The 24,415-nt window shown below is 46.3% G+C and overlaps 1 protein-coding gene across 3 annotated transcripts in view; it reads left to right on the top strand.

Moving 5' to 3' along the window:
* GLI3 (GLI family zinc finger 3) overlaps positions 1 to 24,415 on the top strand; it is a 284,176-nt gene that overhangs the window by 143,101 nt on the left and 116,660 nt on the right. For all 3 annotated transcript variants that reach the window (XM_036864314.1, XM_036864315.1, XM_036864316.1), the window contains one exon: positions 22,659 to 22,764. In XM_036864314.1, coding sequence (XP_036720209.1) covers positions 22,659 to 22,764 — 106 coding nt within the window. The remainder of the gene's footprint in view (positions 1 to 22,658; positions 22,765 to 24,415) is intronic.

The raw sequence follows: 24,415 nt of genomic DNA, 5'->3' as shown, positions 1-24,415 counted from the left end.
CAGATTCTTTTCCATTATAGGTTATTACAAGATATTGAATATAGTTCCTGTGCTATAAGTAGGCTCTTGTTGTTTATCTATTTTATATATAGTAGTGTATATTCTATATATAGAATTAATCTCAAATTCCCAATTTATCCCTCCCCCGTCTTTCCCCTTCGGTAACCGTAAGTTTATTTGCTATGTCAGTGAGTCTATTTCTGTTTTGTAAATAAGTTCATTTGTATCATTTTTTTAAATTCCACATATAAGTGATGTCATATGATATTTGTCTTTGTCTACTTACTTCACTTGGTATGATCATCCATCTGTGATCCATCCATGTTGCCACCATGGCATTATTTCATTCTTTTTTAGGGCCGAGTAATATTCCATTGTATATATGCACCACATCTTCTTTATCCATTCCTCTGTCAGTGGAGTGACCTTTTTTGTCTCTGAGTTTGGGTTGGTTAAATGTGTGCGGAAGTGAAGCCTGCATTCCCTCCAGCTTTCTGATGGGCACTCAGCATGCTTCTTCCTTCCTCTCTGGGTAGCAACCACAGGACACAGTGGAAAACAGATGTGCCTTAGAGCCCTGAAGTTTTGGGTTTGGATCCTAGCTCCTCTGTTTGTCAGCTGGGAGGCTGGGGGCCTTGTGCTTAGTCTCTCTGAGGAGGAACCTCCTTACCTGAGAAGATAATATCCTGTGCTTCCTGGGATTGTCATGGGAATTGCATAAGGTAAATACAGATGATTTCCCTTCCCTTGTGTGCCGAATATAGAGCATCCCATGCATCTGTTCTATAGGGTGTCACTGGGGCATCCTGGAAGGACAAGGCAGGCACAGAACTGAGATGCTTTCCTCAAGGATGTCGTGGAAAGGAACCGAGGGTCATAAGGACAAGTTCCATGCAGTCATGTCAGTACTCACTTCAGGATGGAGAAAATGGCATGATCATTTTTTTTTAAAGATAATCTTTAAAGACTGTTGCTTTTTTTTTTTTTTTTAAATTTTTGTTTATTTATTTATTTATTTATGGCGGTGTTGGGTCTTCGTCTCTGTGTGAGGGCTTTCTCCAGCTGCGGCAAGCGGGGGCCACTCTTCATCGCGGTGCGCGGGCCTCTCACCATCGCGGCCTCTCCCGTTGGGGAGCACAGGCTCCAGACGCGCAGGCTCAGTAGTTGTGGCTCACGGGCCCAGCTGCTCCGCGGCATGCGGGATCCTCCCAGACCAGGGCTCGAACCCGTGTCCCCTGCATTGGCAGGCAGACTCTCAACCACTGCGCCACCAGGGAAGCCCCATGATCATTTTTAAGAAGTAATCTTTTTCTCTTTCAAACCTGCCTGGAGGCAGAAGGCTTGGGAGAGATATTTGGTTAAAATGTAGATCAGTGCATGGAGCTTGCCAAACAGTCTCACCCAGTAACGTCTAGGAGGGGAGATCCTGGCCATTTCCTCGGTCGTGGAAGCCGCGGGTGGGGTGGGCTTCGTGCTTCTGGCTGTGGAGGGCTAGGAGGGCTGCTGATGCCCAGGGGAGGGGCATGGCCTGGGCCTCCCCCGCCTCCCCCCTCCAGCGTCCTCTCCTGTCTAATCGGAGCCTGGGTGAGGGCCTGCGGGGCTGGGACCGTCTGGGGTCTGACGCCTGCTGCTCGAAGTCGCGCATCTTCCCCTCACGCCTCTCCATCCTCCAGGGGGAGTGACTGTCTCTAATAGGGTGGCTCTGACAGATGCTGTGGGGATTCTGAGTTTGGGATAATGAGCTGTCGTATGTCATTTCCCTTAAACACAATAGTACAAATATTTTGATCAAACATTTTCTCCAGCTGTTGAGCGAAAGCAATAAAAGCAGCAGGGAGTACCAGTGAATTCACTGGTTTTTGAAATGTTTGAGCCTCGAAAAGCTGTTGCCTGTTAACTCTTTCTGGCTCTGCCTCTCTTCCCGCTCCTTTTCCTGGCCCCTCTGATTCCCCACGGCATGTGTAGGGCTGTAAATGAAGAGACCGAATTTAGGGCCCTGAAGGGGCTGAAATTGACCACAGCTTTTAATAAACGTCCCTTCTGCTGGTCTCAGAGCGGCCGCAGCTGCCGTCACCTCCTAAAACCCGCGTGGCCTGGCTGCTGCAGCCAACCCGCAGGCCCTACCTGCCTCTGCCTCTGCCTCTCTCCCCGGGTGCAGTCTTGAACCCAGGGACTCTGGACTCACATCCAACTGTTAGGCCACCGTCTTTTGAGACAGACTACTGCTTAGGAGCTCCTGGTACTTGGTTCTTCCTCCTGGTTGGAATCAGGTTCCTCCGTTGATTTCCCTTGTAGATTTCTCCGTCTCATCCTGTTTGCTCTCTGCTGCTCTGACCTGGCTGCTGGAATCTCTTCCTTGCTTCTCTTTAGAAAGAAAGGGATGTGACCCCATCATGAGCCTTTCAGGGGGCAAAGGAGGTGCAGTGAGGGATCTGGGGGGACCCTGGGGCACAAGCTCCTGGCTGATCACGGCAATTCTGCTTGCCGGTAGGAAGGAAGCAAGGGGTCTGACCATTCTGAATGCATCCTCCTAGCAGAAATTCCTAGAAGGAATAGGCTGTACCCCATCGTTTTTTGTTAAACTCTGACCGCAGTTTTAAAAGAGCCCTCTCTGTCACTACTCTGTAATAACCTATGTGGGTAAAGAATCTGAAAAAGAATAAATATATGTATGTGTACAACGGAATCACTTTGCTGTACACCAGAAACCAACACAACATTCTAAATCAACTGTATACTCCAATAAAATTTAAAAATAAATAAATAAATCAGTGAAAGAGCCATCTCTGACTCTGCATTGCCACTGGGTCTGACGTTTGTCACGTGAGCCTGGGGTGGAACAGATCGGGGTTTTTTTATTTGACGCTTTTTAAAGTGTCTTTAGGGACCTCGCTGGCGGTCCAGTGGATAAGACTTGGCACTTCCAATGCAGGGGGCAAGGGTTTGATTCCTGGTCAGGGAACTAAGATCCCACATGCCTCGGGTGCAGCGAAAATCAATAAATAAAGTGTCTTTAAAGCCCCTTCCCATTCTCTCCCTTCCTTGAATGGGGTCTAACCTGCTTCCTGTTCTGGGTTCTAGGAAAGCTGACCCATCAGTGCTGTCCTCTGACTTCTGTCTTCCAGCCCAGGCTGTGACTGCTGTCATTCCCCTCCGCTGACCGTGTGCTCAGATGCCTGTCATCTGTAAAAACGCCCACGCCAAACTCCTCCCTGACCCTCGATCTTCTCGAGCTGCTGCCCCGTCTCTGGCCCTCTCTTCTCCCTCTGCAGCCACACTTCCGGGGCGTGTCGCGGTCTCTACGTCCCCAGCTCCCACAGCTGCATTATCCGCCGCAGCGCAGGTCTTCCTGCTCCCGGGAGGTACCCCTTCACACCCCCTCACTGCTGGCTCCCCGGGGGCTCTGGTGTTTCCTGATCCCAGCTTAGTTTCATCCTCTCCCTCTTCTCATCCTTGAACCGTTGCCCTCCCTCCGGACGTCCTCTGATCTCCTCCCTCCCCCTGTCCGATTTCACTCATTCCGTTGGCGTCCACTGCCCCTGCGATGGCATCTCCTACTCCAGGACAGACTTGGCTCTGGGATTCCAGACCTGGATCCACCTCCCTCCACATCCTCAAACCCCACCTGTCACAGCCTGAACCCGTTCCTGCCCGCTGGTTCTTCCCACACCTCTGCCTACCTTTTCTCTTGGTTCCCACCACTGTCAACAGGGACCCTAGAAGTCAGCCCAGCCTTCTTTTTTTCTGTTCTTACCCATATCCATTCATCCTTCTTCACTGGAGTCTCCAGCCATTCATTTGTAGTCCCACTGCCCGGCCTCAGTGTCGGGGCTTTTGTATCTCTTGCTTCCCCACCTAGTTTCATCCACTCCAACCCATTCTCCACCTTTCCACCAAGGTAATATTTGCAGAATGCACGTCTGATCACTTCAGTCTCCTGTGTCAGCCCTCCCAGCTCACTGGCACAGCATGCAAGATCCTCCATGGCCTGGCCTTGTTTTCTTCCACACGGCTCTAGAATGGTGGTTCTCAGAGTGCGGTTCCCCGGCCCAGAAGCGTCAGCGTCACCTGGGAACCTGTTAGAAAGGCAAATTCTCACTCTCCTCCCCTCCTCAGGCCTACTGAATCAGAGACTCTTGAGGGTGGGCCCAGCCAATTTGCCTTTTCAGAAGCCCTCTGGGTGATGAGAGGCGCACTGCCGTTTGGGGACCAGTGCTCTAAAGCAGTTCTGGGTCCTTAGGGTCACCAGACACACCCTGCTGCTTCACGCCCTTTCTCTGTGGGTTCTCTCAGCTTGCTCTCACTCATCTTTCTGAACAAGGCTTTTCCTCAAGCAGAGGAGGTTTCTCTGACCTTCTTCCCTCCCCACCGGCGCCCCCTACTCACTGCTCACCTGAGTGCCATCTTTTCACCGGGACCCTTTGAGCTGGTGTCCTTGTTCCTGGCTTTCTGACCAGGGGGTCCCCAAGCTTCTCTTAGGCAGAATGGCCTATTATTAGGCTCCCCGTGTTTCCAGGGCCCCCATGGTGCCTGGGACCCAGCAGTGCTGGTTAGGTTTGTATGTGAATCCATCTTTACTTATTCATGCATGGGTTTATCCACCAGTGATTGAATCCTGAGCTGGTATTGTTAGGGAATCGGTGATGGAAACTGCCCACCTTGGCCAGGCACGATAATAACTGCTTGCATGAGTTGTCTCACACCAGGAGGTCCCGATATGGAACACAGGGCTGCTGCTGAAGACTAACTGGGAGAATTCAGGAGGGGCCGAAAGGAGGGAGGAGGTCACAGCTCATAATAAACCCTGCCAACCTCCCAGAAACCCTCACGCAGGAATCCCTCTTGGCTGAGAGATGCGTGTGCCACCAGGAAGGACCCTGAGTCAGACCAAATATGGGCCAAGCAAGATGATTGGCCAGAGACAACCTGGAAAGTTCACCCCATCACCGTAAAACCCGAGACTGCGAGCCATGTGGCAGAACAGTCCTCCTGGGTTCCCTTACCCTGATGCTCTCTGCCCGGGGCTGGGGGGGGGTCCCTTCCCAATAAAGTCTTTTGCTTTGTCAGTACATGTGTCACCTCAGACAATTCATTTTCGAATGTTAGACAAGAGCCCACTCTTGGGCCCTGGAAGGGATCCCCCTTCTGATAACAGTATGACTGAAGCAGCCCAGGAAAGAATTCTGGGTTCTAGCTATCCTAGCTCAAGTGGAAAGATTCAGAGTAGTTGAAGAGCTGAGAACAAATGATTTCTCAAGGAAGCAATTATTATTATTATTATTATTTTTTATAAATTTATTTATTTTATTTTATTTGTTTTTGGCTGAGTCGGGTCTTCGTTGCTGCATGCAGGCTTTCTCTAGTTGCGGCGAGCGGGGGCTACTCTTCGTTGCGGTGCGTGGGCTTCTCATCGCAGTGGCTTCTCTTGTTGTGGAGCACGGGCTCTAGGCGCGCAGGCTCAGTAGTTGTGGCACACAGGCTCAGTAGTTGTGGTGCATGGACTTAGTTGCTCCACAGCATGTGGGATCTTCCCAGACCAGGGCTCGAACCCGTGTCCCCTGCATTGGCAGGCGGTTTCTTAACCACTGCGCCACCAGGGAAGCCCGGAAGCAATTATTTGAAGGACAGTACGAGTGAGGTGGTAACATTACAGGAACGACTGTGACTCTTTCCTGTAACTTTCCTTCAACCCAAGATGCTTCTTGGACAGAGTCACTCCTCCTTGTCCCTGACATTACTTCTCCTTCGTTCCTTTCTCTTTTCCTTAATAGGCTAGCACAGAACTATGGCAGATTTTCAGTGTTGTTTTTCCGCTTTGAAGAAGGCCATTATGTCATAGGCCCTCAGTCCTGAGTTTATTTGGTCATGTGGCCCTTTAATGATTCCCCCCCCCCCCCCCGCCAAGGACCACTGGATGTGGATAGGGAAACAGGGAGACTTCCTTTTGCGGGCACAAAGATTTGTCTTAAAGCTCTCAGACATAAGCATTCCCCTGCCCTTTAGATTCCGCATTGTTGTGTGTGTGTGTTTTTTTCTTTTGTAGATTTATTACATTAGCACTTAATTACTCTTCATGACAGTATTAAATTTCATGAGTGATTTATAGTTTTAATAGAGACTTGTATGATTTATTGCAGTTGGCATTTGAGGTTTACCAACTTCTTAAAAGCCGTAAGTACTGGAATTGCTTACTCTGACCCTTTCCAGCACAAGCAGGACATGGGTGAAACCACAAATTCAAGTACAATAGGGATGCCTGCCCGGCCTGGACCATTTTTGTTTGATGTTACCATCTCCTATTGTGATATGTGTGTATGTGTGGGGCAGTGGTGGCAGGTATGTGTGTTCGTAGAGAAAAAAGAAAGTGGATCCCTTCTGTTTTTTATTTATTTTTATTTTATTTTTTATTTATTTTTTTAAACTTTTTATTTTATGTTGGAGTATAGTCGATTAACAATGTTGTGTTAGTTTCAGGTGTACAGCAAAGAGATTCAGTTATACATATACATGTATCTATTCTTTTTCAAGTTCTTTTCCCATTTAGGTTGTTACATAATATTGAGCAGAGTTTCCTGTGTTACACAGTAGGTCCTTGTTCATTATCCATCTTAAATATAGCAGTGTGTATATGTCAATCCCTAACTCTCTAATAGGAGCCCCAGATGGTCTCCTGTGCCCTGGATGGGTGGGTGTGACATGAAGGCCTGAGATACAGTGGCCTGGAGGAAGCTGGGGACAAGTGTGGGTCAACCCCATCTGCCGAGGGGTTCCCAGCTCAGGCCTGCAGGGCCCGGCTGGAGCGGTCACGACCAGCCTGCTGTCCGCAGATGCTGCATGCTTCAGTGGGCCGCCAACCTACCCCATTCTGGGCTCTCACAGCTACCGGAGAAGCACCAGCTTAACTCGCACATGACCTGTCCCCCAGTTTACCCCAAGTTTTTGTTGGGAGAGTGTTGATTCCTGCTTCTGAGCTGGAATCCCGAGAACACACCCAGCATGGTCTTTGCTCTCCTGTCCTGGTCCTTTCCTGCACTTTCTATCAGTGCCATCCCTGGCTGCCCTGGCCCTGGTGTTTTGCCCAGGCCCAACTTTGCAGCTGTGGCTGAGATGAATATCATTTCCATGGGATGTGGGTTCGTTATTTTAAACTGGGGATAGGTAGCTGCTCGCTTGGGCATTTTCCTAGAAGACTTGATCCACTCCTACTCCCAGAGAAAAAGGGTGTGCCCTCCAGGCTCTGCCTTCTCCAGAGAGAGGCCCTGTTGGATAATCCTCTAAGGGCCCTCAGCCTCTGGGCCGATAATCTCTTCGGGGTTATCTGTTAATTACCAGTGAATGTGTGAAGTATTTGTGAAAAGGCTTTTGAAGTGAGCTGCAGCATTGCCCTCCCTCCGGGGCTGCAGCCCAGGCCTCCTTCCCAGGGCAGAGGGTTTCTGGGCCCAGCGCGGGTCCCCCTCAAGTGCTGGTATTCTCTTGCTACATTGTTTGCCTTTCTAATGAAGTGAACTGTTTGTTTGACTCTGCTTGGAGGAAGGTATTTAACTGGGGGACTAAAGTAAACGTTGGAGACATTCAAATAAGCCATGCATCTCTGCTTTGTGAAGCGAAGGAAAACAGTTTGGCCTCGTTCACCTCCGGGAAGAGTCGTTAAGTTACTGTTTAAATAATAAACGGAGCCCAGCCAGCGGATATTGCCCGGCCGGGCTGGGGCTTTTCTGCTTGCCCCTGCGGGACTGGGAATTTCTCTGCCAAGGCCACAGGGGAGGAGAGAGCCGCTCCAGTCTAGCAGTTAGTAATTGTGATTTATTTATGTGTAGAGGGACTTCTGCTTCGTTCAGTCTCGATGAAAACAAGCCAATTAGCCCTCCGGATGGCTGGGGGATGGCGGGGTGATTTTGCTAGCCATGGGGAAAGCTAGAGAGAGAGTGTCATAGGGGATCCAGCCTGGGTCCACCTGGCCAAGCAAGCTGGGGACCTGCTACATGTGAGCCGGGTCCCCGGTATCTGGGAGAAGTGTCTGAGATGATGCGGGGATGATGGACCCCAGAGGATGTACGGCTGAGACGGGGCCCCCAGAAGGAAGGCCCCCCCTTCTCCTGCCTCAGGACCTGGGGTGAAGGTGTCTGTGAGTGAGGCCCTTTAACCGCTTGTGGCTTTTGTTATGGGGAAGAGTGAAGTGGCGGGAGTACCCAGGAGGGGAAGTGTAGCTGTATGCAGGGCAGGCTACGTCACTGGTGGGACCCAGCGCCCAAAGAAGATTCCGGCCCTTGCTCAAAAATTATGAAGAATTTCAAGAGGGTGACAGCAGAGCATTAAGCCAAGCATGGGGCCTTCTGAATGGGGGCCTGGGCTGCATGTCCAGGAAGCTGGCTCTGGAGAAGGCTTTGCAGTCAGGCTGGACCTGAGGTCCAGCTTTGTCAGTTCCTACCTGAGGGCTGTTCAAAAAGCAATATTCAACTGAGTAAATTTTAAAGATCTTAGTGTCATTGTTCATCGATTTATGAATCAGGCAGCCTCCCACCTAGCGGAGAGAAGGGGGCTCTGAGGAGTGGTACAAAGTAAGAGACTTTTAGAGGCAGAAGGGAGCGGGGATGGGGAGTTAACACTAGCAGAAAGCGGAATGGTTGCGACAGAGGTCATTTTCCTTGAGGGGACGGGATTACGTCACCAGTGCCGACCAGGTGATTTCTGATTGACTAGGTTAAGATTCCATTTCTGGGGGAGGCCAAAACTATAATTCGGTCTCAGCTTGGTGGGTTTGGTGATGTGGAGCTTAGCATAAGTGACTCCATGTTGCGAATGTTGTCTTGTTTTTTCAATAGTGCCTTTTACTTCCTGTCTTCCCTGATGACTGTTTGCTCATTGTGAAGTAGGGGTAGTTATACCTACTTCATCGGGTTGTCTTGTAATGTAAATAAAAAATATCTGAACAGCGTTTAGGGTAACCCTGCACACAAGAGTGAATGCTCAGAAAATGATAGCTATTTATTATTTGAATGTCTCTGTGGCTGTCATTTTTTCCCTCCCCTGATGGTTGAGCTGACAACAGTGTATGGTTGATCTGGAATTTGGGGGACAGAGTTGAGTATTTGCCACAGAAATTACGTAAAGACAAGGGATGAAGAACCTTCACATGCCTCATGATCAGTAATGGCTTGAGTGCAAGGGAGGAACATGGGTGGAGCAATCAGGTCCAAAGCTCATGTAAAGATGTTGACTATCAATGCCCACTTGGATGTCTGGATTGAAGACGAAGGACTTAGAAATAACAATAACCCCTTAAACGTGAGGACTTTAGATTTTATGAACAACCTTCACCTTTGTCACTTGGCCTCTTGGGCAACTTTGTGGAGTAAATAGGGCTGAATCTTACTGGCTTTATTTTATGTGTGAAAAAAATCTGTATTATGATGAGAGTCATTTGTTTCTATGTAATTCTATAAAATATGGTTTACAATGGGAAGCCTTTTCAGCTGCACGTGCAGATGGAGAACAGACATGCCCTGTAAGGGCTGCGGCATGCATTGTTCAGAGGGCTGCGTGTTTGGCTTTCTCCTGATTTTTGAGAAGGTGAAACTGCAGGGTGGGTTTTCTAAGGTTTCATACTGAGAGGGTGATAAATGTGCAAATATATATTGGCTCCGAGAAGACCAGCTGGGCATCATCAATTTTGTCTATTGAGTGGTATTAGTTATTAAGCCCATGCTCTGTTTTATATACATTGGGGTTCTCATATTATCACTCTTTGAGTCTTCGTTAATACTTGCAAACAGCAAAGTGTGAGAAGCATCCTTGCTCCTTAGAAATGTATCTGGGCTCCACTCTCTGACAAGTGGAAGCTCATTGAGAAGGTGCAGGATGGGGTCCTCTCTGTAAGGATGTGCCCACTAGTACCGGGGAAGGTGCATACCCATGTATCGGGGCTACAGTCTCTGGGACTGTAAGTGGCCTGGGGTACCAGAAGTAGGTATGGACTCCAGAAGTAGACCATGTTGTCTGTCCTCAGGGGCCCATAGGCACAGATGGACATCAGTGAGTTCAGATACTTACCAAGTATAGTTTGTAAAGACTGGGTCCCATGTAATTGGTCTGGAAACCAGGGTCACTTTGGGGAGAGGAAGGAGAGGACCCACATGGAGATCACATTGAAAACATATAGAGCCTGGGTCTTTTGAGACAAGGTAAGAAGCTGTCAAGTCCTGACGGAGGGCCTTGGGGAGAACCGCCAGTTAGGTCACCCTCTGAGGCAGTGTAATTGTCAAGCATCACAGCAAAGGTAGGGGGTAGCATGGAAGCAGAAGGGGCATAGGCTGTCCTGGTGGCAATAGGGGTGGAGGGCAGGAGAGCTTGGGCCTTAGGGAAACACAGGCAGCAGGTGACCCAGACAAAGCCCTGCTCAGTGAAAGCAGTCTCGAGACCACTGACCTCTCCAGGAAGGAGTGCCCACCTGAACACACTAGAAGGTTTGTTAACACCCCCCAGATCTCCATTCCTCCCTGTCTGAAGTAGAATGCTGACAATGTGGTTTCCTCTTGGAGATTTTTGAGCAGTTCAGCTCGTCCGGACTGTAGGAAACATGAGAGGAAGAGGGACAGGAATGGCCTCTGTCCTCTGTGGGCAGGGCTGGGGTTGTACCAGAAGCCCGGGGAGGCCAGTGCCTCTTGTCTGCGGTGTAGCTTCACCGTCCAAGGGCATTGCCATGCCAGCAGGTGCTGTCAGGGACAGTGGGTCAGAGAAATCCTGAAACTCATCCGGCATCCAGAAAGGAATGGGGCTAAAAAAATCAAGATAAGAAGTCCAGTGAGGGAGGGAAGAAGGGAAGGGTAGCCAGCAAGAAAGGAAGTCCCAGGTGTGAACTCTGGGGAGTGGAGATCGGGGTGGTTGTGGACCCCCTGCACGCAGCTCTGGGCTTTCTGTCCACACACCCAGGAGCGCGCACAGGGCAGCATCAGGGTGGAAGAAGGGGTCCCGAGTGCAGCTCGGGGGCTGTGCGTGGACAAGGAAGGAGGGAGGTGGTCAGGTAGGTCGCATGACAGTGGGCGTTGAAGGGCTGACAGTCAAATGGGCCTCACGTTCCAATAAAGGTGGACAGAGTTCAGGTGTGGTATTGTGATGAACTTGAAATAGGTTTTGATTTTATTTTTCCTTTGAATTTTCTCCTTTCTTGGTCCATGCTATCAGTGTCATAATTCTTTTTTTTTAATTAATTGTTATTGGAGTATAGCTGCTTTACAATGTTGTGTTAGTTTCTGCTGTACAGCAAAGTGAATCAGCTACACGTATACATAGATCCCCTCTTTTTTGGATTTCCTTCCCATTTAGGTCACCACAGAGCATTGGGTAGAGTTCCCTGTGCTATACAGTAGGTTCTCATCAGTTATCTGTTTTATACATAGTAGTGTATATATGTCAATCCCAATCTCCCAATTCATCCCACCCACCCTCAGTGTAATAATTCTATAAGCTCAGCCTTTATTCATGGGCCACAGGAAGCCGCAGGTATCGAGAGCTTCCAAATTTTGGCTATCTAATCGTTAACAGTGGGGATGCCAGAGGTGCAAATACCATAGCTGGCACTCAGAGCACCATCCTTGAGCAGAAACTTATTTCCCTCAAATGATACCATCTGATGTATGCTCACATAGCCGACGTCTTTGAGGGCGTGTGTACAATGTATGCCTAGTGGCTAATGTAAGATTGCAGGGAAAAGAGGCATCTAAGAAAAATCGGGAATGTTTTGGTACTTGCATTCTTTCCCCCTTAGAAATGGGGGATTCTCTCCCTTTTCTCCCATTTCCTTGCTCATCCGTACAAGGGAATCACTTCACGTCGTGTGCTTTATTATTTTACAGTCCTGGTGAAAGAAGCACTTAAATAAACTCTTTGCTTAAAAGCTTTGTGTGTCCCTGCTTCATGGTGCTTTAGCGGCAGTGAGAATTCAGGGTTTAAGGGGCAGGAAAGTGGAGGCTTTCAGGGCTCCCAGTGTGCAATCAACGTGCTGGAATTTCAATGGATTCCAAAGGCGTAACAATAATAGCATTAAGAACAGACCAGGGCCTTTGATGTTATTGACAATAAAACGGGGAGAGGGGGCGAAGGGGCCCCTGTCATTTCTGTCATGAGCTTTTAAACTCTTGACCTCTAACCTTTTGTGTCAAAGAGCTTTTTCCATATGGGTGTTAGCAGCCTGCTCAAGTCTCCTGAATTCACTGGAGCGCCCACGTTTCCTTGGTGGGAAAGGACATTCAGCGTCTTGGAAGAGACCCAACGTGGGGCGGTTATTGCTGAGTGCCCACCATTGTCTGCTCCATCTTAGGGGGATGGCAGGGTGGGATGGGGTGAGGACACCACACGTCCACATGAAGTGACTCCGGCCTGGCGGGAAGCAGGCAGCCTTGCAGGGATAGAAGGTGAACTTCAGAGCTATGGTTTAGCTCAGGGTGTGCAGGCATCTGCCTGGAGTTGGCTCTGAGCATGGGGTGGGGGGGCACCTGGAAGCTGCATGGGGAGGATTCGGAAAGATGGTGGGGCCTTTGGGGTGCCCTGGTTTGGCCTGTTATTGAGGTCTGTTAGGTAGATGGAAGGGTCCTGCAGTGCCAGACGGGCCTGGTTCACTGCTGCTATTATTTGGCCTCAGTTTCCTTTCTTGTCTTTCCTTCCTCCTTTGCCTTTCTGATAAGAAACATTTATTGAGTTCCTGCTGGGTGTGCGGTACAGTGAGCCTCTTCTGCCCTCGAGCCCCAGACAGCCTGGGAGGGAACGCAGATGGTTCTGGTCTGACAGCAGTGCCAGGGCAGGGCCTCATCCCCAAGTGGCCTGGCACGGTCCAGGAACACAGTGAGTGCCCCTCCTGTGTGTGTGTTTATCCGCCACAGCTGTGCGTACAGCGCGGGCTTCAGTGTGAGGGAGAGCTTCTGAGTAGGAACACAGGGCCTTCAGCGGGCTTAGCATCAGGGAGAGAGGAGATGTGGGCAAATAGAGTTTGTCCGGGGGGGGTCCCCAGTAACCTGAAGGATGCAGAAGGGAAGAAGGAGCAAGTGGTTCCCACAGGGACTCAGGGAGGCTTGACTGAAGGGGTGACATTTGCACTGAGTCTTGAAGAGAGAGTTGGACTCGGAGAAGGGGGAGAACTTCTCAAGCAGGGCACAGCATAAGCCATAACAATGAAGGCAGCACTGCATCTCGGAGGGGGAGGTACCCTGAATGTCGCTGGGGTGTTGGGGGCCTTGAATGCCATGGTAAAGGGTTGGGCTGGGCTGGGAAGGCTCTCCTGGACCACTGCAGATTTGGGGAGCAGGGAGGACCATGGTCCAGTCTAAGGCTTAGGGATGTAAGTCTGGAGAATATAGTTTAGAGAAGAAATGTTAAGAAGCCTGAGCTCTGACCGTGTCATGGTAAGAAGCAGAGTGGCTAAGAGTAGGGGCTTTGGAGTAAAAGGGACACCAGCTCTGCCACTCTCTCCCTGCATTTCCTTTCTTTGGATAAGGCCCTTAACCAGTTCCCTTGTCTGGAAGAATGGGCATACTCATTCCTGCTCTCCAGGGTCAAAGGAAGAAATAGATGAGGTCATGAGTGTAAAAGGCTTATTTAGCACAGCACCTGACATATATTAAAGTATTCACTAATTGTCCTTATACTCATGATTGTTTTAGTATTATCAATTTCTATTAATGGGGCAAACCTTCGAAGACCTTTAGTTGTTGATCGACAGGAACTAAAATGGGGTGGGTGGTGGAGGTTATCTGAGGAAGAGTCTATAATCTACTCTGCGACAGCTTCTCGCCTGATTTTGAGCGGAATGAATATGGACCTCATTCATTATTTAATGGCTACGCAGACTCTAACCAACACACCCTGAAGGTCACTGCTGGGTTTCCAGTGCCTTCAAAATATTTCTCAGGGTGGACTTGGATGGGTGGTTTCTGTTTGACTTAGCGGCATCGTTCTCTGCTGTGGAACTCTGGAGAGAAAGGTAAAGGTGAGCTCTCTGATGCTCTCAGCCTCAGCCCAGGCAGTTACCGTGCAGGAGGCCTGGGTTTGTGTGCCTGAGCGCTCTTCCTGGTTCCTGGTTCGGAGCAGGACTTGAGCATCGAGGTGGGGCTCCACGACGGTGTCTGGGGCTGTGTTGGGAGTGCCACCTCTGGTGGTGGAATAGAAAAAGCACCAACTTGCATCACAAGGCTCTGGTTTCTGTGACTTTGGGTACATCATTTAGCTTTTCTGAGCAGATAATGGAATATTCCCTTCGTAGCCCTCAGGATCGTGTGATAATAGGAAATAAAGAGAAACAAGACTTAGGGGGATAATAATAAAGCCTTGGAAATGATGATTTTAGGGTTGTCATGAAGAAACGGACATGAGTTTTATGAAATGTAAAGCATTGTATTCCTTTGCTTTTACATTTTGCTACCTGCTTCTGCTAATTTTGCAACATTGAAAAAAAAACATTTGGAAGCTCCTTTTTGAGTTGGTTTATTTTCGATAGGACACAGCTTCTAGATCTCATCATCATTGTTAATTGTTGGTTTACTAGCTAAACCAGGCAACTTCTGAATTCATTGTGTCTCTAAGGCTTCTGTAGTTAGAGCTGAGATACCAGATGCTTTCCTGGAAACATTTCATTCTCTGCCTTCACTTCATCAGCGTTAAGAATCCCAATGTATATTTTTGAAACTATGAATTTGGCTTTTAAATTGTGCCATACAAAAAAATGGTCATTCACATAAGAATTTGTCACTGGTAAGAATTTCCATCTTTTAATTTCCATGCTTTCATAAGAAAATACACCATTAGCATAGTTCAAGTAAACGGATTTGTCACTTTTAAATATAGTGACTCCTTATATGTTTTCACGTGATTTCCCTTGGACAGTTTTGCAGTTTCAGTATAATGGCTGGAAACCTTCTCTTATTTCTCTTTGCTGCTTTTCCCTCTGATCTTGGCAGGAAAGCTGGAAACAACAAAAATATGATGGCTGCATATATATGGGATCATAGGCAAGGCATATTCCAGAGACTCTGGATGGAAGGATTTTATTGGTCGGTCAGTAGGCAGATGTGGTCTATTTCTGCCATTGGGAATCCAATGGATGTGATTTTTAGTTGAGAAACTTGCAAAGACTAGTGGATAAAAGAAGTTAAAAGGGACCAGGAAAGGGAGAGCTCAACTGTTTGTTCACTACCCAGGATACATTTGAGGTAGTAAAAGCAGATTTCTTGTTAATTTACTTGCAGAGGGCTATTTATCATTTTCTTGTAGAAACACATAATTATGTTTGTAAAGGATCATGGCCTGGATGGATTGTGATATGACCAGAGTGTAGTGCTGGGTAGCACTTAGATCTATTTAAAATATTAGATTAATTTAATATATCTGCGTGCTGGCACAAAAGAAATAATAGATTGCTATCTGAAGAGTGGGGAATGCCCATGGATATTTATACAAGAGGAGTCCAGGACTTCCCTGGCGGTCCAGTGGTTAGGACTCCGCACTTCCACTACAGGGGGCATGGGTTCGATCCCTGGTCAGGGAACTAAGATCCCACATGCCATGCGGCGAGGCCAAAAAAAAGGAGTCAGGAATGTTGGGTGGTTGCCAGAAGTAAAAATTGCTTGGGTTTTATACATAACATAGTTTTGTTAATCAGCTTTCTGCGTAACTTTGTGTCTGTTTTACTTAACTTATAAGGAAACTTAAATTTGCAAATGTTAACTGTTTATTGCCATCATTTGCTAGATTTACAGTCAATTTCATCCATTATCATTTTTATCTTAGAATTTATTTATGATAAATAAAATCACAGGATAAGTATCCTTTTTCTGAATAATTGTCAGATTGGACACTTCTACTGTAAAGATTTTTTAAGTCACACAAATAGGCATATCGGTATTTCACACATACAGTGTTATCACTCAGAAACTACGTATCCATGAAGAAAAAAAATGGTGTGTGGTTTTTCTGAGTTGTAAACATTTCTGAGAATTACTTTCTTGGGGTATGCTAAGGACAGGGTTTGTCAAACCGTTTTCCGTAAGGGCCAAAAGAAATATATTAGGTTTTGTGGGCCATGTGTTTCTCTGTCGCAGCTCTCCAACTGTGTCACTGCGGTTTACAGTTTGAAGGCAGCCATATACAGTATGCAAACGAAATGGCACCTGTATTCCAATAAAACTTTATTTATAAAAACTGCCCAGGGGCTTCCCTGGTGGCGCAGTGGTTAAGAATCCTCCTGCCAATTCAGGAGACATGGGTTCGAGCCCTGGTCTGGGAAGATCCCACATGCCGCGGAGCAACGAAGCCCGTGAGCCACAGCTACTGAGCCTGCGCTCTAGAGGCCGCGAGCCACAACTACTGAGCCCGAGTGCCACAACTGCTGAAGCCCATGTGCCTAGAGCCCGTGCTCTGCAACAAGAGAAGCCACCTCAATGAGAAGCCCGCGCATCTCAACGAAGAGTAGCCCCCGCTCGCTGCAGCTAGAGAAAACCCGCGCGCGGCAACAAAGACCCAACGCAGCCAAAAATAAATAAAGTAAATAGATTAATTTAAAAAAAAAGAAATTTAAAAACTGCCCTGTTTTTTGCCCCCCATAGCGTATGCTCCACAAGTTAAGGTTCCTGCCATGGTATAAAGAGACAAAATAATAGATCTTTTTTTATGCAAGGCGTCTATCAGATGTCTCGAGTATACTATAACTGCATTTCCTTAAAACTTGCACCGCGTTACAGAGGGTCTTATAAACAAGATGATCTACACTAACGACTCTGGAGATGCTTCCAGCTCCACACAACATGCATGTAGGACTGGAAAGAAGATTCCTGATGCTTCATGAAGCGCTTGCTTCATGGGATGATGCCACCTGGATGTCCAGCAAGTCCACAGCTGGTCCCTTTGGGGTACCACGCCTTAGATTCTGCTCATAGCAGACCAGCAGGGCCACATGCTTTAGACATTCCCGGTCAGGCATCCCGGGGCTGTCCTCAGAGGGGCAGATGAGCCCCTTGCTGGCGCTGTGTTATCCACAGGCATGTCCCCGTCCATGGTATAATCCTGTCCGCAGGCAGGAACACAAGGATGTCTGGATGGGGAGTCAGTCCAGGTGTGGAGTCCATCCACATGGTGATGTGTCCCTTAGGCCACTGAGCCCTGGAAAAGGTCTTGCAGGTGCCAAGGTAATGATTGGAGACACTCAGCAGGGGGAAGAGGCAGAGATGGCGCTTGGGTGCCACTCCACCATCTCATCGGAGTGGTGAGGGCCCCTGTCTCCCCCTCTTGAGACCTCTCCTTTGATAGATGCTGGATGATTCCTTTGGTTTTGGCATAGTGGATGTTGCCCACATTGGGTTTTAACATTTCTACTGATGGCAGGCGATTGAGTGAATTGGAGGGGACTGGACATTCCTACAGGCAGGGCTGACCCCAGTGACAAGAAAAATCATCTCTAGTGCAGGTCTAGAATAAATTCCAAAGTCAGTGAACAGATGACTTCAGGATTTAAATAAGCCAGGAGAATTTATGCCCTGGGCGGTTGACTCTTGTGGGTCCTCCTGTACTGTTTCCTGGGCACTTTCAGGCCACTCAAATATCATTTGGTGAATTACTCCTTCAGGGCACAAACGGAGCGGCCTTTGATCTCTCTTTTTTAATCTACAATTTTTGTATGTAAATTTCAAACCTTAAAAGACAGTTTCCCAGAATGGCATCCGAGAGATCTCATAGCCTGAGGATATTAAAACTATTTCTTGGGAGAAGGCTGCAACAACTGAAGATAAACCTCCAAGTGTCTTTTCCTGGCTACAGGTTTTTTATGATCAACCCAGGCTGTTGTGAGGAGACCTAAAAATCAATGCCTCCCATTCCTAATGAGAGGCTCACCGCACAACCTGATGACAGCCAGCATGAAGTCAAATCCTGACAACGATACCCAGCGCAAATATTGTTACTATGCATTTCAATTTAAACATGTGTCAAGCCAGTTACATATTTATGGGGTTTAAAGACTCTTCCACTCGTGCCTAGGATAATAGGCACTCTGCAAATCTCCGTTTAGTCTAAGAGGAATTTGGTCCAATAGTCAAACCTCTTGCGAGTCTGTAATAAATCATCTTTGCAACCCAAAGTTGACTGCTTCCCACAGCTCCTCAGACTTACCCCACCTGGTAGAATTTTAATTCCTTCAGTAAAATTGATTCCCCCAGTTCTGCACATTATTCTCCCTGTCTTCCATTTAGCCCGTTAGTTTGCTGACAGCAGAGTACACAGCACTTAGCAGCTGGTTTGTGGAACCATCAGTCAGGAAATTGTATGATAAATAGGAGGGAGCCAGGTTTAGTGGCACTTCCTTCTGCTTCAGCAGTTTTTGCCCGACTTTGGAAAAGTCATCATGTGGTGTTTTGTCAAGGGCCAGAGCAGGAGATGGCTGCGGTGCGGTGACTTATTACACATACCCCTGAGTTACAATGCTCTGCAGCTGTGCCGCTCATGTGTAAATAATAAACCGGTAGGTGGGTAATTATGGCGGCTGCTGGCGACACGGGCCTGTTCTCATCCTGTGGGTTTTCTTGGAGAGCTTCTTGGGCTCGTGATGGAATATACTGCGGTCTTCCACATAGAAACAACCAGCTGAGATGCAAGGGAAGCACTCCACGTTTGAGGAGTCGCAAGCACTTTTCTTTTTTTGAGAGGTGTGTTGGGATTAATGTCATGTGATGCCACATATGTTAAAGGACATGCTCGTCCTGCTTTTTATTCTTCGTTTTTACTGTTAAGCTGTGGTCAAGCGTGTCTTGAATTGGAAGAAGGCTGTTCCATTGCGTTTACCAGAAAGCGGCTTAAGAGGTGTGATTTCCACTGATAACTGAACATGAGGTATAATTGTTCGCACAGACTTTATTGGTCCAGGAGACCAATAGTTATTTTAGTTATTTTCAACTAAATCGAGAAGGAAACAAATAGAAATAAAAATGCTTAAACTAAAATCAGATGTCTTTGATGAAATCAGATCATATCCATATTTTTTGGCTCTTTATTTAACCTGATTCCAGAATGTGGAATTCATAAATTTCCTTGGGACATAAATAAACACTTGGAGTAAACAGTCCTGCAAGATGCATCACATACTTTCATTCAGAATTAACTTTTAAACTCACAAAATACACTCAACAGTGAGAAATGACTACCAAATGCCCCAGTAATTCCTAACCCTCACCCTCACCCTAACCCTAACTCTTTTCTCTTAAATATTTTTTCAATGCTTGGTCATTTTCTCTCTCATTCTGAAAGAAAGACAGAGGGTGAGAGAGAGAGAGAAAGAGAGAGACAGTGAATTTAAATCCTGTTAATTTCTTAAAAATAAAAGGATGGCAATGCCTTTAAATATCTGTAATAATCTTGTAGTTTTCCTTGGGGTAAAGATTTATACTGCTTGGGTACATGCTTTTGATTTTATTGAGTTATGTGCCTGGTTTTCACCCCCTGTGCATATAATCTTTGCAATGTTATTATAAACACTCATATAAAAAATAATGACTGTTACTTCCTGGATATATGGGGCATATATTGAAGGTAGAATAAATTCACACATTTTGAGCCCTTGTGTGTATGAAAAATCTGGATTTGTGCTTCTTCTGAATTCACAGCTGCACCCACATAGAGAAAAGCAGATACAGTTAACACCCACTTATCTGTTGCAGAGAATTTAATCACACAGCACACAGCCAAGAGCCAGGAAGTAAATAAGTGAAAATATCTTCCAACTCTGACATGGTTGTCACAAAGTCCCTCAAAACGCCCTATAAAATGATGTGTGGGAAAAACCTTAGGAGGTGTGTCAGATGGTATGAATGCTTAATTCACACCCAGTTCTAATAGGTTTATTCCTCCGGTTTCCAAGAGCCCATGACACGTGTTAAGTTTGAAGTCCGCTGGAAGCAACCTTGTTCGAATCAGCAGTGACCACTAACAGGGGAAGAAGAGAAAGAACTACGCTTGGGTCTCCTGGCCATCTCCCTGACCCCCGATCCCCGTGACCTCTCAGCCACCTGACCCCGAATGCCAATGATTCATTTGCACCTGTTCGAAATTTAAAATCAGGAAACATTCACTGAGTAGGTGTCAGACTTTCAGACTCATGCAAAAGATGACTCCACTCACTTTTACGTTGTTTTAGGAAGGATACGTCATTTTCTAACAAAATGGTTAGATGGAATAGGACATTAGGGCTCTGCAGGACATTGCTGGGTAAACTTTTCAACTTAGCACACAAAGTATCAAGATTTGTGTTACCAAAAAAAAAAAAAAAAAAAAAATTCCAACATCGTCTCATATTAAATCCTAAGTGGTGCATTTAAAATAGAAATGAGTTTTTCGTATGGACTTTATAAAATGTATAGAGTGTGATCAGGCAGTCAGCCCATCGCTCACCTGTTGAATTTGCAGCATTGCTGTGACAATGATGAGACATTACTGAGATATTTCCTTTTCTCCCTTGTATCGCTCCCTCCCTGCTTTACCGTATAACAAGCACAAAATGCAGTGAGTAATTGACATTTTCGGTGCTGTAGAACCTCTTCTTCTGGGTTCTAAATCTGGTGGAATTTAGCTTTGGGTGCCTCCGTAGTGCTGTCAGTGCTATAATGCTGTACATTGATAGTTTTTCTCTCATTTTTTTCTCCTAACCATATTCTTAGATTCTCAAAGGAAGGCAACAGGGGCAAAGTCTCAAGAAAGGAAAGTAAGACATCATAATTATTTTTTTTTAAAGCTCTTTTGTTTACATTCTGAAAGATGCTTGTTGAAGAAAATTTGGAAAAAAGAGAAACGTATAGGGAGGAAAATGAAAACCACTTGAATTCAACAAGCACATGTATAATGGTCACCCCCGGGACTTAAGGAGGTTCACAGTGGGAGGTGCAGTCACACCCTAATCTGTGTTTGACACACCCGCTCCCCTGCCCCACGTGGAGGTTCTGTGTCACTTTTTCCAGCCATCGCTCAGAGCCTGTTTGCAGGGCGTCATTTGGAATTGCTTTTGCCGCCTACTACACTAGGCAAAATCTTCAGACTTTTGGTAGGAGCTCAAAGCCCTTCTGAGGCACGTTTGGTGTACACATCAATTCCTGGGAGTGTTTTGAGGAACAGCAGCGTGATAGGTACATGCAGGCTTCCAGGACGACCACACGTGGAAGGTAACATTTGCAGCACGAGTTCCGAGGTCCTGTATATTTGCTGTCTTATCGGGCTCTGAGCCGTGGAGGCTCACCTCCTGATTTTGGACTTCTTTACTGCTTCTTGAAACTTGGGAAAAACCTTAGTATCAGTGGTGCTTCTCATGGTACAACCTGGTAAAACTATTTTCAGTTCTTGCAGTGAATCACTATTTAGAAAAAAAAGTTTATTTTCAGATTTGTCAGAGATAATCAGGGCAAGTAAATGGAGGTAGAAGAACTATTTTAAGTACGTGCATGCGCGGGAGCCCCAAAACAGTGATGACTGAGAGCGGGAGGGGAGGCTGGTGTGGGTCCCAGGGGAATGTTGGGGCTGCAGGGAAGGAAACTTCAGTTTGCGCCAAACCGCCCTCTGTCAGGCCATGTAGCATTTCTCTGGCCAGCCTATAGATTTGCTGCCCCTGTGTTGGGATTCCGGAGGCCTGACCTAGAACAAGAAGGAGGGGGAGCATGCATTTAAAAATTTAAAAAGTGTGTGTGTGTGTGTGTGTGTACACGTGCCATGGATTCTAGCAGGGACTTTTGGTTTTTTATTTAACATCTTTATTGGAGTATAATTGCTTCACAATGCTGTGTTAGTTTCTACTGTACGACAAAGTGAATCAGCTATATGTATATATATATCCCCATATCCCCTCTCTCTTGTGTCTCCCTCCCACCCTCCCTATCCCACCCCTCTGGGTGGTCACAGAGCACCGAGCTGATCTCCCTGTGCTATGCGGCTGCTTCCCACTAGCTATCGATTTTACATTTGTTAGTGTATATATGTCCATGCCACTCTCTCACTTCGTCCCAGCTTACCCTTCCCCCTCCCCGTGTCCTCAAGTCCATTTTCTACATCTGCGTCTTTACTCCTGTCCTAGCAGGGACTTTTGAACATGACTCTTTTCCTTACAAAGCATCATGGGTATGGGAGAAATGAAAGCTAGTAGTGATATACGTCTTTGTCTAAAACTCACTTGACAGTGTCATTTTAAAATTAAAAAGTGGGGAATTCCCTGGCGGTCCAATGGTTAGGACTCTGTGCTTTCACTGCCGGGGGCCCGGGGTTCAATCCCTGGCTGGGGAACTAAGATCCCGCAAGCCGTGTGGCAAGGCCAAAAATAAAACATAAAAATAAAAAAGTGTTTTGGAGTCTGTTCCTCTTGGCTTCGTGGCGGCCCTTGCCCTCTGGCCGGCCTCCTGCCGGGTAGGAGCACGTGTTGTTTCTCTTTCTTGCTTTCCTGCCTGCGTTCAAGTTGCATTCAGAGGCTTTACTGCCTCCGGTGCTGATATTAGTATCTGCTTGGTTCTGAACTGTGAAGAATTCTTCCACAAATTCTTCAGGTAGATTCAGCATCAGTTGTGAAGACGGTGTTAGCGGTGTGGTTTCATGGATTGGCATTCCATTTCAGAGTGTTCCATTTATACAGGCTGTATACTTTCTTTCTTTTTCAGACCCTCCTCATCTCTTTCCTGCATTCCATCCTCCTGTACCAATCGATGCAAGACACCATGAGGGCCGTTACCATTACGATCCGTCTCCGATCCCTCCGTTGCATGTGTAAGTATTACAACTTTACCTGTCAAAGATGTAGCACAAAATACTGGCTTTCACCATCTCAGGATTTTTGTTACCAGCACAGCTACTGGGCTTTGAAGATGTGATAGAAGTCTAAGATTTACTTTTGAAATATAGCAAGCCTATATGTTCCTGCACTCACTGAAGCAAATCCCCACTGCTTCCTGAAGAATGCCTGTCACACTAGGTGGCTGGCAAGTATTTCTTATATAGTTTTGCTGACATGTGTTCCGTGGGCTGTAAATACTAAATTAAAAAATTGGGCCTAATGGAAGGTTACCACTCAGGATATGCATTTGGTCGAGAGTGGGTGTGAAGTTTTTCATGCTCCAATTTCTGTTACGGGAAAGTCCTGTTCCAGGGATCACTGATGCATCGTAATGAAATTTTCATGGTAAATTTTCGTAGCCCCTGTGTTGTGTACACCAACGGTCACTTGATTGGTGGGAATGTCACCCAAACAAAATGGCAAATGTGATCGAGCACATAGTTTACACAAAGATAAAAGGAGAGAATGGGGGTAATAACATACATTAGAAAAGGAAGAAGAAAAGCCAAATATCATATATGAGGCTAAAAAAAAAATGATACAAATGAACTAATTTACAAAACAGAAACAGACTCCCAGACCTAGAAAACAAACTTATGCTTAACCAAAGGGGAAAGGTGCAGGGGAGGGATAAATTGGGAGTTTGGGATTGACATATACATGCTCCTATATTTAAAATAGATAACCAACAAGGACCTACTGTATAGCACAGGGAACTCTGCTCAATATTCCTAAATGGGAAAAGAATTTGAAAAAGAATAGGTACATGTATATATATAAATGAATCACTTTGCTGTACTCCTGAAACTAACACGACATTGTTAATTAACTATACTCCAATATAAAATAAAAATTAAAAAAGAAAAAAAAGGAAGAAGAAAATCTCCTGGAAATTAATGTGATCTTACTCAGGTTAGGGGGGAAAGAAGATCAGGTAGTCAGGATAGCCCTCACCTAAACTAAAATGGTCTTTGTTTGCAGTATTGTGCAGAAAACTGATATATACTATAACAAGGGGAGTCAATCTCTGGGAGCCGCTGACCCTTATGAATGGCCTTGATTTTACATTTAGTCATATCTGGTAATCACCCTTCATTCTGAGAGAGTAAAGTTAGAAAAGCCCAAATAATACTTTGAAGAATACTGCTAGTTATTTGGATGGTAGATTGCATCTCCATGGCTATTAGTTACATCTGTGTAATTACATATACGCCAAAGAAAAATGAAGTTGTTTTAAAACAAGTCCTCCTCTGTGAACAGAATTAATTGATATTAACAACCCTAACTATATGCCCAAGTACACACATAATATTTTACCCACAGTTTTTTGGATCCATCTCCCATTACTGACTTGTAATTTCAGAGCAGATTTGCCTGGAGGTAAGTCATAAATCTGTGTTCAGATTTCTATAAGCATTAAAGGAGAAGTGGATATTTAGGGAGAGAGAATGCAGAAACTTGTGACTTATTCTTCAACTTTTCACTAGAACACAAGTAAGTATTTACAGGCTTCTAAAGCCTGGTAAAAATACACTCAAATAAAACCAAGATGCCAATTTAAAGCCCCCTAATACAAAGGGAAGG

Source organism: Balaenoptera musculus, chromosome 9 (genome assembly GCF_009873245.2).
Source record: "Balaenoptera musculus isolate JJ_BM4_2016_0621 chromosome 9, mBalMus1.pri.v3, whole genome shotgun sequence".
In the NCBI taxonomy this organism is placed as follows: domain Eukaryota; kingdom Metazoa; phylum Chordata; class Mammalia; order Artiodactyla; family Balaenopteridae; genus Balaenoptera; species Balaenoptera musculus.
The sequence above is the reverse complement of the archived record's forward strand: the minus strand, read 5'-3'. Positions and strand labels throughout refer to the sequence as shown.